The 11,348-nt window shown below is 55.2% G+C and overlaps 2 protein-coding genes across 2 annotated transcripts in view; both read right to left on the bottom strand.

Moving 5' to 3' along the window:
• The window catches only part of CAMKK1 (calcium/calmodulin-dependent protein kinase kinase 1, alpha), a 30,039-nt gene extending 29,451 nt beyond the window's left edge, over window positions 1-588 (bottom strand). The window contains 1 exon segment of the mRNA XM_010847468.1: window positions 468-588. The gene's annotated coding sequence lies outside the window, so the exon portion shown is untranslated.
• A 4,357-nt stretch (window positions 589-4,945) lies between these two features.
• Window positions 4,946-11,348, bottom strand: part of P2RX1 (purinergic receptor P2X, ligand-gated ion channel, 1) — an 18,813-nt gene continuing 12,410 nt past the window's right edge. Inside the window, exons 4-11 of the mRNA XM_010847467.1 lie at window positions 11,092-11,258; window positions 10,699-10,779; window positions 10,303-10,444; window positions 7,781-7,908; window positions 7,255-7,345; window positions 6,783-6,848; window positions 6,377-6,478; window positions 4,946-6,265 (exon numbers count right to left, since the gene is read on the bottom strand). Of these exons, the coding sequence (XP_010845769.1) occupies window positions 6,200-6,265; window positions 6,377-6,478; window positions 6,783-6,848; window positions 7,255-7,345; window positions 7,781-7,908; window positions 10,303-10,444; window positions 10,699-10,779; window positions 11,092-11,258 (843 nt within the window). The 3' untranslated portion in view covers window positions 4,946-6,199. The remainder of the gene's footprint in view (window positions 6,266-6,376; window positions 6,479-6,782; window positions 6,849-7,254; window positions 7,346-7,780; window positions 7,909-10,302; window positions 10,445-10,698; window positions 10,780-11,091; window positions 11,259-11,348) is intronic.

Genomic DNA, 11,348 nt, shown 5'->3' with positions numbered 1-11,348 from the left:
GCATCTGTCCCATTCATCCTCCAGCCCCAGCTCCTGCAGGAAGACTCGGGGGAGGGCCGTGTGGGCGGAGCGCTCCGCGCAGATCCACACGTGGGTGCCCCAGTCTGGGCCCACTCCTCATAGGCACGGCCTCCCACCAAGAGCAGGGGAGGGGGTAGTGCGCTGGGTATGGACGCGGTCCCGCAGATCAGAGCTAGGCACGGGACGCAGACGGCGGAGCGTCCTCGGAGATGCGGTCCCGGGTCCCGGGTGCCGGCGCAGACAGACGCAGGCTCCGGCAGGAGGCACCCCAAAGACTGGGCCCCGCAGACCGAAGGGGGAGGATCCCCGCATGGACTAGGTCTGGGCTGTCTTCGCAACCTCCCAGACCATCCCTCTCCCCTACAGGCTCCGGGCAGACGATCAGGCGTTCGTCCCCTCACGCTCCCCCGCCCTTGACCCCCCCACCCCCCCAAGCCGACCCCTACCTCAGCTTCCAACGACAGTCTCCGCGGCCCTGCGGGTTGCCAGGCTCGCTCCCGCGGCGCGCACCCAGCCCCGCCCGCCTTCCCAGGGCCGAGATCACCGAGCTCAGACCCGCGGCGCCGCGGCTCCAGGCTGCGCTCGCTCCTCCGCCAGCTGCCGCGCCCGGCGCGCGCTCATTGGTGGAGCTGCGCGGCCCCCCTCCGGAGTTGCCCAATCAGAGCCCAGGACTCTCGCCCGGCTCCCAGAGGGGAGGGGCCGCGGCGGGCGGTGGCTCCAGAGAGGCACCTCCCCCTGCGGCGGGACCGGCCTCGTCACGCCCCCATCGCTACCTGGGGTCCCCCGAAATCCTTCCAGGCCGCGGCCTGCGCCCCTTAGCGGGGCCTGGAGGGTACGGGTGCTTCCCTACGCTTTGTCCCCCAGCCATCTCGGCCTGGCAGGGGCAAGAGCGCACCCCCGCCCTCGGGGGCGGGTATGAGGCGCAGTGTGTATTAGGGGAGGGGCGAAGCGAGATCAGCCACTGGATGGGGCCCAGGCCTAGGGCCAGGGAGAAAGGCCTTGAATGGTAGACTCAGGAGTTTAGCCTTCTGCTGCTGTGGGGTGTAGGGGGAAAGGGAAGCGGTTCTAACATAATGCTGGGGTCAGAATCGGGTTGTCACTTGGGGAAGGGACCTATGAGCAGGCAACAGGAATAGCCTAGCTGGGGCGGGAGGTCTTGAGCTTGGAGGTAGCCCACCTCTTCCCTGGCAAGTTCATCAGTTATTGGTTCAGTTACATTCTGCACTTGTATACCCTCTGGCACCTCACTCCACCACTTGTCCAAGATGGAGCCCCATATCACACCTGCAAACCTAGCCTCTTGCGTCCCTGTCTCAATCTGGAGCCAGAAATCTGGGAGTCTGGATAGCCAACCCCTTTCCTGTTCCAACCAGTAGATCACCAAGCCCTGCCCAACTTCCTTCTTAAATATTCCTGGAATCCAGCCACTTATTTCTACTTCTCTGTCCCTCTCTTATCTCAGATCACTGTCTTCCTGCACCTGAATTGCTACAGCCGCCTCCTCCTGGGACTCCCAGCCCCAAGCAACCTCGTCGCCCTCCCCCACCACCCTCACCCACTTAGCTTTTCTATACCTGGTGTCCAGAACAATATTTCAGAAACACAAGTCCAACTGGTCAGCTCCTGCTTAGGAGTCTCCCATGGCTCAGCAGTACCCTGGGAATAGATCTAATCAGGCTCTCCATGACATCAGTCCTAACCACCAGCTCTACTCCTTTCAGGGCTTGATTCAATGCTTCTTCTACCAGAAACCCTTCCCCATGACCTCACTGCACAGCACGGGTTAACAACCTTCCTTAGGGACTTCCTTGGAAGTTTATGGCATCTGTTTACTTGCCTGTTCCCCTCTCTGAACTGTGAGCTCCTTGACGGCAGGACTGTGCCTGATTCATCCAGCACACAGCTTGACACATTGCATGAAAGATGTTTGTTGAGTGAATAATTAATTTTATATGGCAATCGGGGGATCAGATGTGTGGGGTTGGAGTTCAGGGAAGAGAGCTGGGCCAGTGAGGCGTTTTGAGGAGTTATCAGGAAGGACCCATAGTAGAGCCATGGGAAAGGGTGAGATAACTCAGAGCAAATACACAGGGGCTGCTCAAGACAGTTTTAGGGGAGAAAAAATCTCTGTAGTAGTATAGTGTTAGACGCTCAGTCATGTCCGACTCTTTGTGACCCTATGGACTGTAGCCCACCAGGTTTCTCTGTCCATGGAATTCTCCAGGCAAGATTACTGGAGTGGGTTGCCATTTCCTCCTCCAGGGGATCTTCCCAACCCAGAGATTGAACCCAGGTCTCCTGCACTGCAGGCAGATTCTTTACCATTTGAGCCACCAGGGAAGCCCCAAAATCTCTGTAGTAGGCAGAATCAGTTCTGACTTACATAACAGAAATTCCACGTAAAAGCCTCAGGGTAAACAGTCCTGAGTTGGTATTGTAAGCAGATAAAGTAAGGAGGCCCAGAGAAAAAGAACCAAATGTAGCATTTTGGTATAAGAGAAGTCATTTGTTCCCTAAGCCGCTTTTGTGATCCAAGCCTGGCCACAATGCTTGTCTTTGAACAGGTCTCAATAATGAATGAACAGGTCCCAGTAATTAATGATTTTAAAGGAACAAAAGAATGCAGGATCAAACAACTGTTGTCAGGCAAAGAAGTAGCAGCAGCAAAGATGATATATCAGTGGTAAAGACCCCGCAGTTCTGTTTCAATGGTAAAGATTAGCCTGAAGCACTTTCTTGAGTTGTTTTGCAGAATTGAAACCCCCTTCAACCACTAGATCAACCGAAACCTAAGGGATGACCCTGAGCTTTTCTGACCCTCCTGTCAACCTTTGCCCCAGTTCTATGATACGTAAACTCCCCAAGCCTCTTCATGAATAATAAGCATGTGCCTTAAGCTTGAAACTTCCCCAGTTTTGCTGTTCCAAGAGACACTGTTACAGAGAAAGATCCCCAGTGTTCTCCTTACTTGCTACAAGTAATAAATCCTTCCTTCTCCCACTCTTTGGCTTGGTTGTGTGTTTTCACTGGACACCCACTACAAGATGAACCTAGTTTGGGGGCAACAGTTTTGCTCCAGCTCTGCTCCACAAAGACCTCCCAGATGTGACTCTTTCCACTCACTGCTCCAGCAACCTCTGGATTTGACTCTTGTCCTCATGATTCAAGGTGATGGCTAGAGTTCCAACCATCACATACGCATTCCAGGCAGTGAGATGGAGACAAAGATAAAGAACTGGGCAAAAGATCTACCAGCTTTCTTTTAATGAAAGTTCCCAGAAGGTGTCACATGACACTTCTACAAACATCCAATTAGCTATAACTTAGTCACATGACCAGAGCCAGTTGCAAGAGGTGGCTGAGAAATGCAGCTTCTAGGCAGCCTCATACCCAACCAAGAACCAAAGGCTGTATCACTGTAGAGACTACATTTCTGGGGACAGCTTGCTGACTCCACCATTGGCAGAGAGGATAGACGGAGGGGCAGAGCACTGCTGTGTACCAGGCTCCATGCTAGGTACTTTATATATCTTAGCCCAACCTGAGTAGAGGCTATTATTATCCCTGACTCACAGAGGCAGCTTGGTGAGTTAAGCAACTTGCCCAAGTACATATAGTGGCAGAACTGCAATTCAAAACTATCTTTTCCCTGTATACTAGGCTGGCTAGGAAAATCAGGGGAGGGTGGGACCTAGGAGTTGCTGAAAGGAAATCTTTCAACAAAGCAGGGCTTGGCCAACAGTGTCAGAGACTGACAGGCCAAGCAGGATATGGGCTGAAGTGTCTGCTTGAATGTGGCAACAAGGGCACTGCTGGTAACCTTGGCAAGGGCATCTAGAAAGGTGGTAGGGGCTGGAGGCCAATTGTAGAGGGGGGGATGCAGAGGGAATACGTGTAGACTGGTCTTTCCGGAATGGTGTTGGCAGTGAAGGGAGGGCAGGCCGAGTAGCAGGGAAACAGAAGGGCGAGAAGGTAGCAGGGTGGAGAAGCAGGGTGAGAAGGAGGTGGAAGAGGGGAGCAAACGCAGGAGTGGGAGAGGAGAGACAGCCTCTGGTGGGAGGTCTCCAGGCTGGGTGAGGTTTGGAAATCAAGAAGGAATCCTCTGCTTGCTCAGGAGGGAAGGAAACAGGAGGTGCAAAACCGGGTAGCTCCAGAGAAGGAAGAAGAGGGAAAGTTCCTGTTTTGTAAAATCCGAGACACAGCTCTTGGCTAGGGAAGAGGGCAGAAGGCCAAGGGCCTGGGGGCAAGGGGTGGGGCTAGCCTATGCCATCCAATATGGTAGCCAGTAGCCACATGTGGCGATTTAAATTAACACAAATGCAATTAAACATCCAGTTCCTTGGTTGCGTGAGCCACATTTTAAATACTTAATGGCCACACGTGAATACTACATTGGACAGCACAGATAGAGAACGTTCTGTCACTGGTGTCGGACAATGCTGCTCTAGACAGAGCATGGTGATGGGGGTGCCCAGAGACCCCATGTGGCCGGAGGGTCATGCCCACAGCAGGGTCCCTGGAGACCCCTCCCACACTGTCTCCATTCAAGACCTGCCTCTCCTCTTTGGGACTCCAGCACAACTCTCTCCTAGGACAGCCAGCCCCTTCCCCAGCCCAGCTTTCATGAGGCCATGCCTGGGGTCTCTAATTGTCCCAGTGCTAGGCCTTTCAAAACCAGGGGAGGGGCATGTGGGAGACTGGGAAGAGCGCCGATGTTCAGGCGCTGTGCCAGGACAGTGGCCCATGGATAAAGGTGAACCAATCCCCAGTACTGCCTCTGCGGGGCTCAGGGCTTAAGGGTCAGCTCACCACCTCCACGGAGAGATCCAGGAGGACCTCAACGGTCACTCAGCTCAGCCCTGAGTTTCACAGCTGGGATGCTGAGTTTTAGAGAAGGCGGGAAAGAAAAGGCAGAAGGCAGAGGTCTTCACCATTCCTTTTATTATCCTCTACCCCTTGATTTCTCAGACCTTGTGTTAATAGAGCTGGGCAGGCCTCAGGAGCCGGGGCTGGGTCACAGGCAGAGAGCCCAGGATTTGGCTGAGGTTCCCACCCTGACCAGAGGTAGCTGAGTAAGGATCCATCACTAAGAAGGGCCGTCCTGGCCTCACACACTTCAAGATAACACATCCCCATGGAGGCGACAAGGCGTGGACCATGAGTCTGTGCCTGGGGGTGTAGGTGTGTTCAGATGGTTGTGTTTGCAGGGCCCAAGCTGTTCAAACACACAGTGTGGATGGGAGGAGGTTGTGCATGTGGGTGAGTGCACGTGTGTATGTGTGCATGAGACACTGTGTGGCTTGTGAGCACATTACACACCTGCTCAAGGCCTGCACCTGCCGGGTGATGCTGGCTGCAATGAAGTCTGATACCCCATCAGGAGCAGTTCTAAAATTTAGGTCCTGAAGGGTTATGCTATCTTTGGAGACCATGTGACCAGCCCTGGCCATTCTGGTTTGGGAGATCTGGGGTGTGCCCGGGTCCGGCACTGTTTCTGCATTTCTTTGTTTGTTTTTGGCCTGGCAGCTTGTGGGATCCTAGCTCCCTAACCAGGGAATCGTGCCCTGGCCATTGGCGGTAAAAATCCTAACCACGGGAACACCAGGGAATTCCCAAGTGCCAGCACTGTTGACAAACATCCCAGGGAGATCTGGGGCCAGTAGGGAACAGGATTCAAGGTTAGCCATCCAACAGAACTCTCTGCGATACTGCAAACATCTCTTGTGGTTCAGTAGGGCAACTGCTAGCCACATGTGTCTTTATCAGTTGTAATGTGGCTAGTTGGAGGATCTGAAGTTTTAATTTTATTCAATCCTAATTAATTTAAATTTAAAAGATCACCAGCAGCTAGTGGCTGCCATTAGGGAGAGCAGAGGTCTGGAGACACGAGGGAGCAGGATGGATGGATGAGGGCCCAGAGGGACAGGCACAAAGCTTGGGGCCAGGAGTGGCTGAGGCTGGGGAAGGCTTCCTTGGGAGGGTTGCGGAGTCGGAGCTGGAGCCCAGAATTGTGAGCTTCCGGCAACTTGGTGTCTGCCTGGCTGAGAGGGTGGGAGAGCTCCTGGGGAGATCCTTCCACCCTGGTGGAGGGACCCCTCTGCGCTGGCTGGGACGCCACCAGCTCCCCAGGGAGCAGGGCTCCCCTCCTGCTGCATCCAGTAGGAGCCGGGGATGGAGGTCAGGATGTCTTCATGTTCTCCTGCAGAACCAGGGTGGAGCCGGTGGCCGCAGGGTCATGCTGTCCCTGTGTGAGCATCAGGAGGGTGGTGGGTCAGCCCCCCGGAAGCAGATGGGTCCCCGGCACAGACATGCAGGCCTGAAGCCTCTGAGGGGCCAAGTGGGGGAGTTCTCTTACCGCCCCTGGGCCCATGTCTTCCGCGTACTTGAACTTCTTCTGCTTGTAATAGTGCCTCTTGGGCAGGATGTGGAGCAGAAGGAGGTCACAGAGAACCGTGGCCTGAGGGGGGTGGGTGGAGGACAGAGCACAGGGTTCTGGGGACGGGACCTTGAACACCCCACCTCCATCCCTGCTGACCTCGGGGCCCAGGCTGAGTGCTGTCTAGACTCAGGTCCCCTCCCACCTCTGTCCTGCCCCAGCTCTGGGCCTCGGTTTCCTCAGACAGGCTGTGGGTCTAGGGAGGTGGGGTGGGCTCAGAAAGAGTGAACAATTTTGGTCAGGTTTTGGGGTGAGAACTTGTTGCTGAGGTGTGGGAGGACAGGGACTGACCCCAACACAATGACTGCATGGCCTCAGCACTTACCACCCCGAAGATGCCAATCCCAGAGCCAATGGTGGTCATTGTGGGAATGATGTCAAACTTCCCAGCCTGGTGGCAGGGCCCAGGGGAAAGAAGGGTTAATGGTCAGAAAGGTCTGGTGGACAAGGCCTTCCTCAGAAGCCCTAAGATCAGGCTGGGGGCCGGGGGACTTCCCCACCCTCCAGTGTTTCCTGGCCCCGTAGCCCACTGCCCACGGTTCTGGCTTTGCACGGGGTCGCAGCCACTGGTCAGGAGCCCTGGGTTTTGACCTTGGCTCTGCCACCCTGGACATGGGGAGATAGAGGGGCAATGTATTCATAGGCTGGAAAGCCCTGCCTGCAACAGCACGTTATCAGATATGGAAGTGCTGAATGAGGCCCATCCAATTTCCCATTGCCTAAAACCATAGACACCCCAGAGACACCAGCAGGAACCAAGAATGTGTCTCAGGCTGCCCTTCACACCAGACACTCACCTTGCCGTCCACCAGGATGTCAAAGCGAATCCCAAACACCTTGAAGAGGTGCCGGTAGTTGGTCCCATTCTCCACAAAGTGCCTGGCAAATCTTGGGGAAGGGGAGAGGTCACAAGAATGATGGAGAAACGTCTTGGTTCAAGAGTTCCCAGACCATCAGGGACACAGGAGCCCTTAGAGGTCCATGAGGAAGCCCCATGCCCCCAATATTATATAGAAGGGGAATCGTTGGCAGGAATCCAAGCCTCATTTCACGAATGCTGTATTCAACCATCACCCTAACTCCTGACGTTGGCAATTTCCCCAGCCAGTCCTGGCCAGGTGGGCCTCAAGGGAATGGAGAGCCGGGGTGGGGCTCAGGCCTCTAAGCTTGTGCTCCCTGCTTGGCCAACCCCAGGAGGATGGGAGTTTCCCAGGCTCCTCTGCTCCCCTCCTGGGGACACCTGCTTGATCTCAAGGGATGATGGGAGTAGAAAAACCCGCAGGGCCCCAAGGAAAGATGCGCTGGTGGGGGCCCGGCAGGCACCTGAAGTTGAAGCCTTGAGACAGTTTTTTCTCCTCGTACAGCCCGTGGAACTCGTAGACGGGTTTGCAGTGCCGCACGTGCCAGTCCAGGTCACAGTGCCAGTCGATGGTGATGCCCACCACCCCGCCCTGCCAGGGACACAGGAGCTCAAGATCCAGGGTGTAGGATCAGGAACTCCTGCCTGATAACTGGTGCCAGCAGTCTCTTGAAGAGGGAACATTTTTGTTTAGCTGTTTGTTTGAGAAGAGACCCTGAGAAGCTTCTTGAGGGTTGAGGTCCTGTCACCCTCTCTGGCCCCAGCTCTCGCCCATCACCCTCCAGTTTCTAGAATACACCAAATTCTTCCTACCTCAGGGCCTTTGCACATGCAGTCACCCCCTCCCCCACCTCCCATTCCCACAAGGCTCCCTCTTTCTCATCCTTTGGTCACTTCTCCTGAGAGTCCTCCCCTAACCACCACCCTCAGTCTCAAATGTGCCCCTGTGAGTCCTTCTAAAGTGTTTTCTTCTAAAACATGTTTTACTTTATAGCCATATATTTATTTTCTGTGGTTATTCACCCATGACCGTAAACTCCACAAGGGTAGGACTGTCTCATTTGCACCAATTCCTGAGTCCTAGCATGGGAGGCAAGGAAATTGCTGTTGAATTAAAGAGTGAGTCTGTAGGGACTTCCCTGGTGGCTAAGACCCTGTGCTCCCAATGCAGGGGGCCCAGGTTCGATCCCTGATCAGGGAACATGCCAAAACTCAGAGTTCGCATGTTGCAACTAAAGAAACTGCTCACCGCAAGGAAGATCGAAGATCCCGTGTGACACAGTATGACCCGGCATAGTCAGATAAATAAATAACACATACTTTTAAAAGTAAGTCTGTAAAGACACAGGCTGGGAAGAAAGAACCTGAGACCGTGAAGCTCCTCTGGGCGAGGCAAGAACCAGGGACAGGTCAGGGTGGGCTGAGCAAGAGGAGAGTTGTGTCAGGTCAGAGCAGGCGTGGAGCTAGGCAGGTAAGTGGGAGGCTAGATGCTTGCAGACAATGGTGATGGGTGAGAAGTTCCCAGTGTGGGTGGCAGGGAGATTTTTAGGAAAAGGGAAAACTGTAACATTCAGCTTTCTGGTCCTGTGTGTTGCTACAGAGTAAACCCCCTCCGGGGGTTGGCAAACTGAGGATTGAGGGCCAAATGTGGTTTACCTATTGTCTGTGGTTGCCTTTGCCCTGGGTCGTTGGAACAGAAACCATGTGACCTGTGGCTCATGCTTATTCTCCGGCCCCTTAAAGAAAGTTTGTTGACCCCCATACTAGTTAAAGGTATAGTGAATGAGGGCTTGCCAGGTGGCTCAGTGGTAAAGAATCTGTCTGCCAAGCAGGAGATGTGGGTTCGATCCCTGGGTCGGGAAGATCCCCTGGAGAAAGAAATGGCAACCCATTCCAGTATTCTTGCCTGGCGGGCTACAGTCCATGGAGTTGCAGAAGAGTCAGACAAGACTGAGCGACCAAACAACCACAAGGGGTGAGCGAGTTGTTTTGGCGGGTGATTTTCCATCTCTGAGTCCTGCAGGAGCCTGATGATACGAATCACGGGGGAACATGTACCTTGGATGCCTCGGGCCAGGCAGTGCTGAAGTGCCATCCTGTGTGTGAACTCACTTGACCTCAGGACAACCCCGCAAGACTTGTACTTTTATTTCTCCCACTTCACAGGAGTACAAGCTCAGAAACACTGAAGGTAGGGAGTTTGTCTGAGGTCATGTGGCTTGTTCAGGCCAGAGCCAGGATCTGAACCCAGTTAGGCTGGTCTGTGCTCCTTATAAGGTTCCCCTCCTCTTGTAACCCCACGTGACTGCACATCTGAGAATTCCTCCAGAATCCCCAGTAACCCCAGGCAGGCACAGGACTTGTCAAGGGCATGGGCCATGGGGTTTAAGTTGCTTTTATCTAATATTTAAAAGGCAGGACTTCCCTGGTAGTTCAGTGGTTAAGAATCCACCTGCCAATGCAGGGGGACATGGGTTTGATCCCCAGTCTGGGAAGATCCCACTTGCTGTGGGACAACTACGCCTGTGTGCTGCAACTTCTGAAGCCTTTATGCCCTAGAGCCCGTGCTCCCCAACAAGAGAAGCCACCACAGCGAGAAGCCTGCTCACTGCAACTACAGTGTAGCCACCACTCGCTGCAACTAGAGTAGCCTAAGCTCGCATGCAGCAACGAAGACTCAACGCATCCAAAAATTAATTAATAAACGAAAAAGAAAAACAGCAGGCCCTCAGAAGATATCCAGGTCGTATCTGCCTATGGCCATTCATTCTGGGCACCTCCTCGGTGCCAGGTCCATGCCAGGGCCTGCCGAGGACACAGGCCTGCATCTCAGGGGCCCCAATATTAAGGGACAGGTCTGTATATACGGTCAACCAGAACCAGGGACTTGGGGGAATGGGGTGGTTAATTGGGCCTGTTAACCCAGGTCAAAAAATAAGGCCCAGTGATCTGGGGTCCAGGCCTCCCCACGCACCCGGCATTATACCTTCTCGGCCAAGGTGCTGAAATTCTGGCCTGACTCCTGTACCACGTAGCCGAGCTTGAAGACTGGACACAGAGGGTGCAGGGTCTTGTGAAAGAGGCAGGTCTTCATGTAGCGGGCATCCACCTCCTCCACCAGGTTGCGCCTGCGCGGGCAAGAAGGCAGCAGCATGCCAGCTGGAAGGGTACCCACCCTGGCCGGGGAGCTCGGGAGCCCCTCCCTCCCAGGCCCCAGAGACGCTCCTCCCACAGCCCTTGGAGCTGAAGGCAGCCGCCCCACTTGCAGGGGCCCGGCCGAGCTTCTGCCCCAGAAGGAAGTCAGCGCGAGTGCAGGGTGACAGAGGGGACAAGTGGTGGCCTCCAAGGGCCTCCTGTGTCTCTGCCTGCTTTTCCCACGAACCTGGTGACCTTGAAGCGTGGAAAGCTGATGCTGTTCTTGATGAAGAGAGTGAAGTTCTCGGCCTCTCGGAGAAGGGCGGGGCTGGAGGAGACCGCACTCACTCACCAGCCCCTCCCCAGGAATCCCTCTCGGGCCCACGGGAGCTGGGCTGGGGGGCTGGGACTGTGAGAACCCATGGGATCTTCCTGGGTCATCGGAGGGGTGGGTGTGCTGTAATGTGGACTCCTAGGCCCCTTGATCAGGGGCTGAGGCATCTTTGGCCTGGGCGGCACAGATGGGGTGTGGGTGGGGTTGGAAGAAGTAGGGACAGACCTTCCCAGAGCACAGATCCGGACGCCCCTCTATCTGGGCTGGGGACCCTGCTCCCCGCTCCCGGGAAGGACAGGGCGTTACCACGGGATGTTGTCGTCCACCTCCACGGGGCACCAGCCGAAGATCTCGCAGGTCTGCACCGTGTCGTTGAAGGCCACACACTTGCCCGTGCGGATGCCTGCAGCGAGGGTGGAACCTCTGGGTGCCCACCCCAAGCTGGGACAGCAGAGGAGAGTCCCCAGGCCCCACTCCTGGGAGCCCCCAGTGATGGGGCACCCAAGAGCAGGAGCCTGAAGACAGACCTTCTGGGATGGGGGAGGCCAAGGTCAGGGTGGCAG

This window comes from Bison bison, unplaced genomic scaffold (genome assembly GCF_000754665.1).
Source record: "Bison bison bison isolate TAMUID 2011002044 unplaced genomic scaffold, Bison_UMD1.0 scf7180017864249, whole genome shotgun sequence".
In the NCBI taxonomy this organism is placed as follows: domain Eukaryota; kingdom Metazoa; phylum Chordata; class Mammalia; order Artiodactyla; family Bovidae; genus Bison; species Bison bison.
The sequence above is the reverse complement of the archived record's forward strand: the minus strand, read 5'-3'. Positions and strand labels throughout refer to the sequence as shown.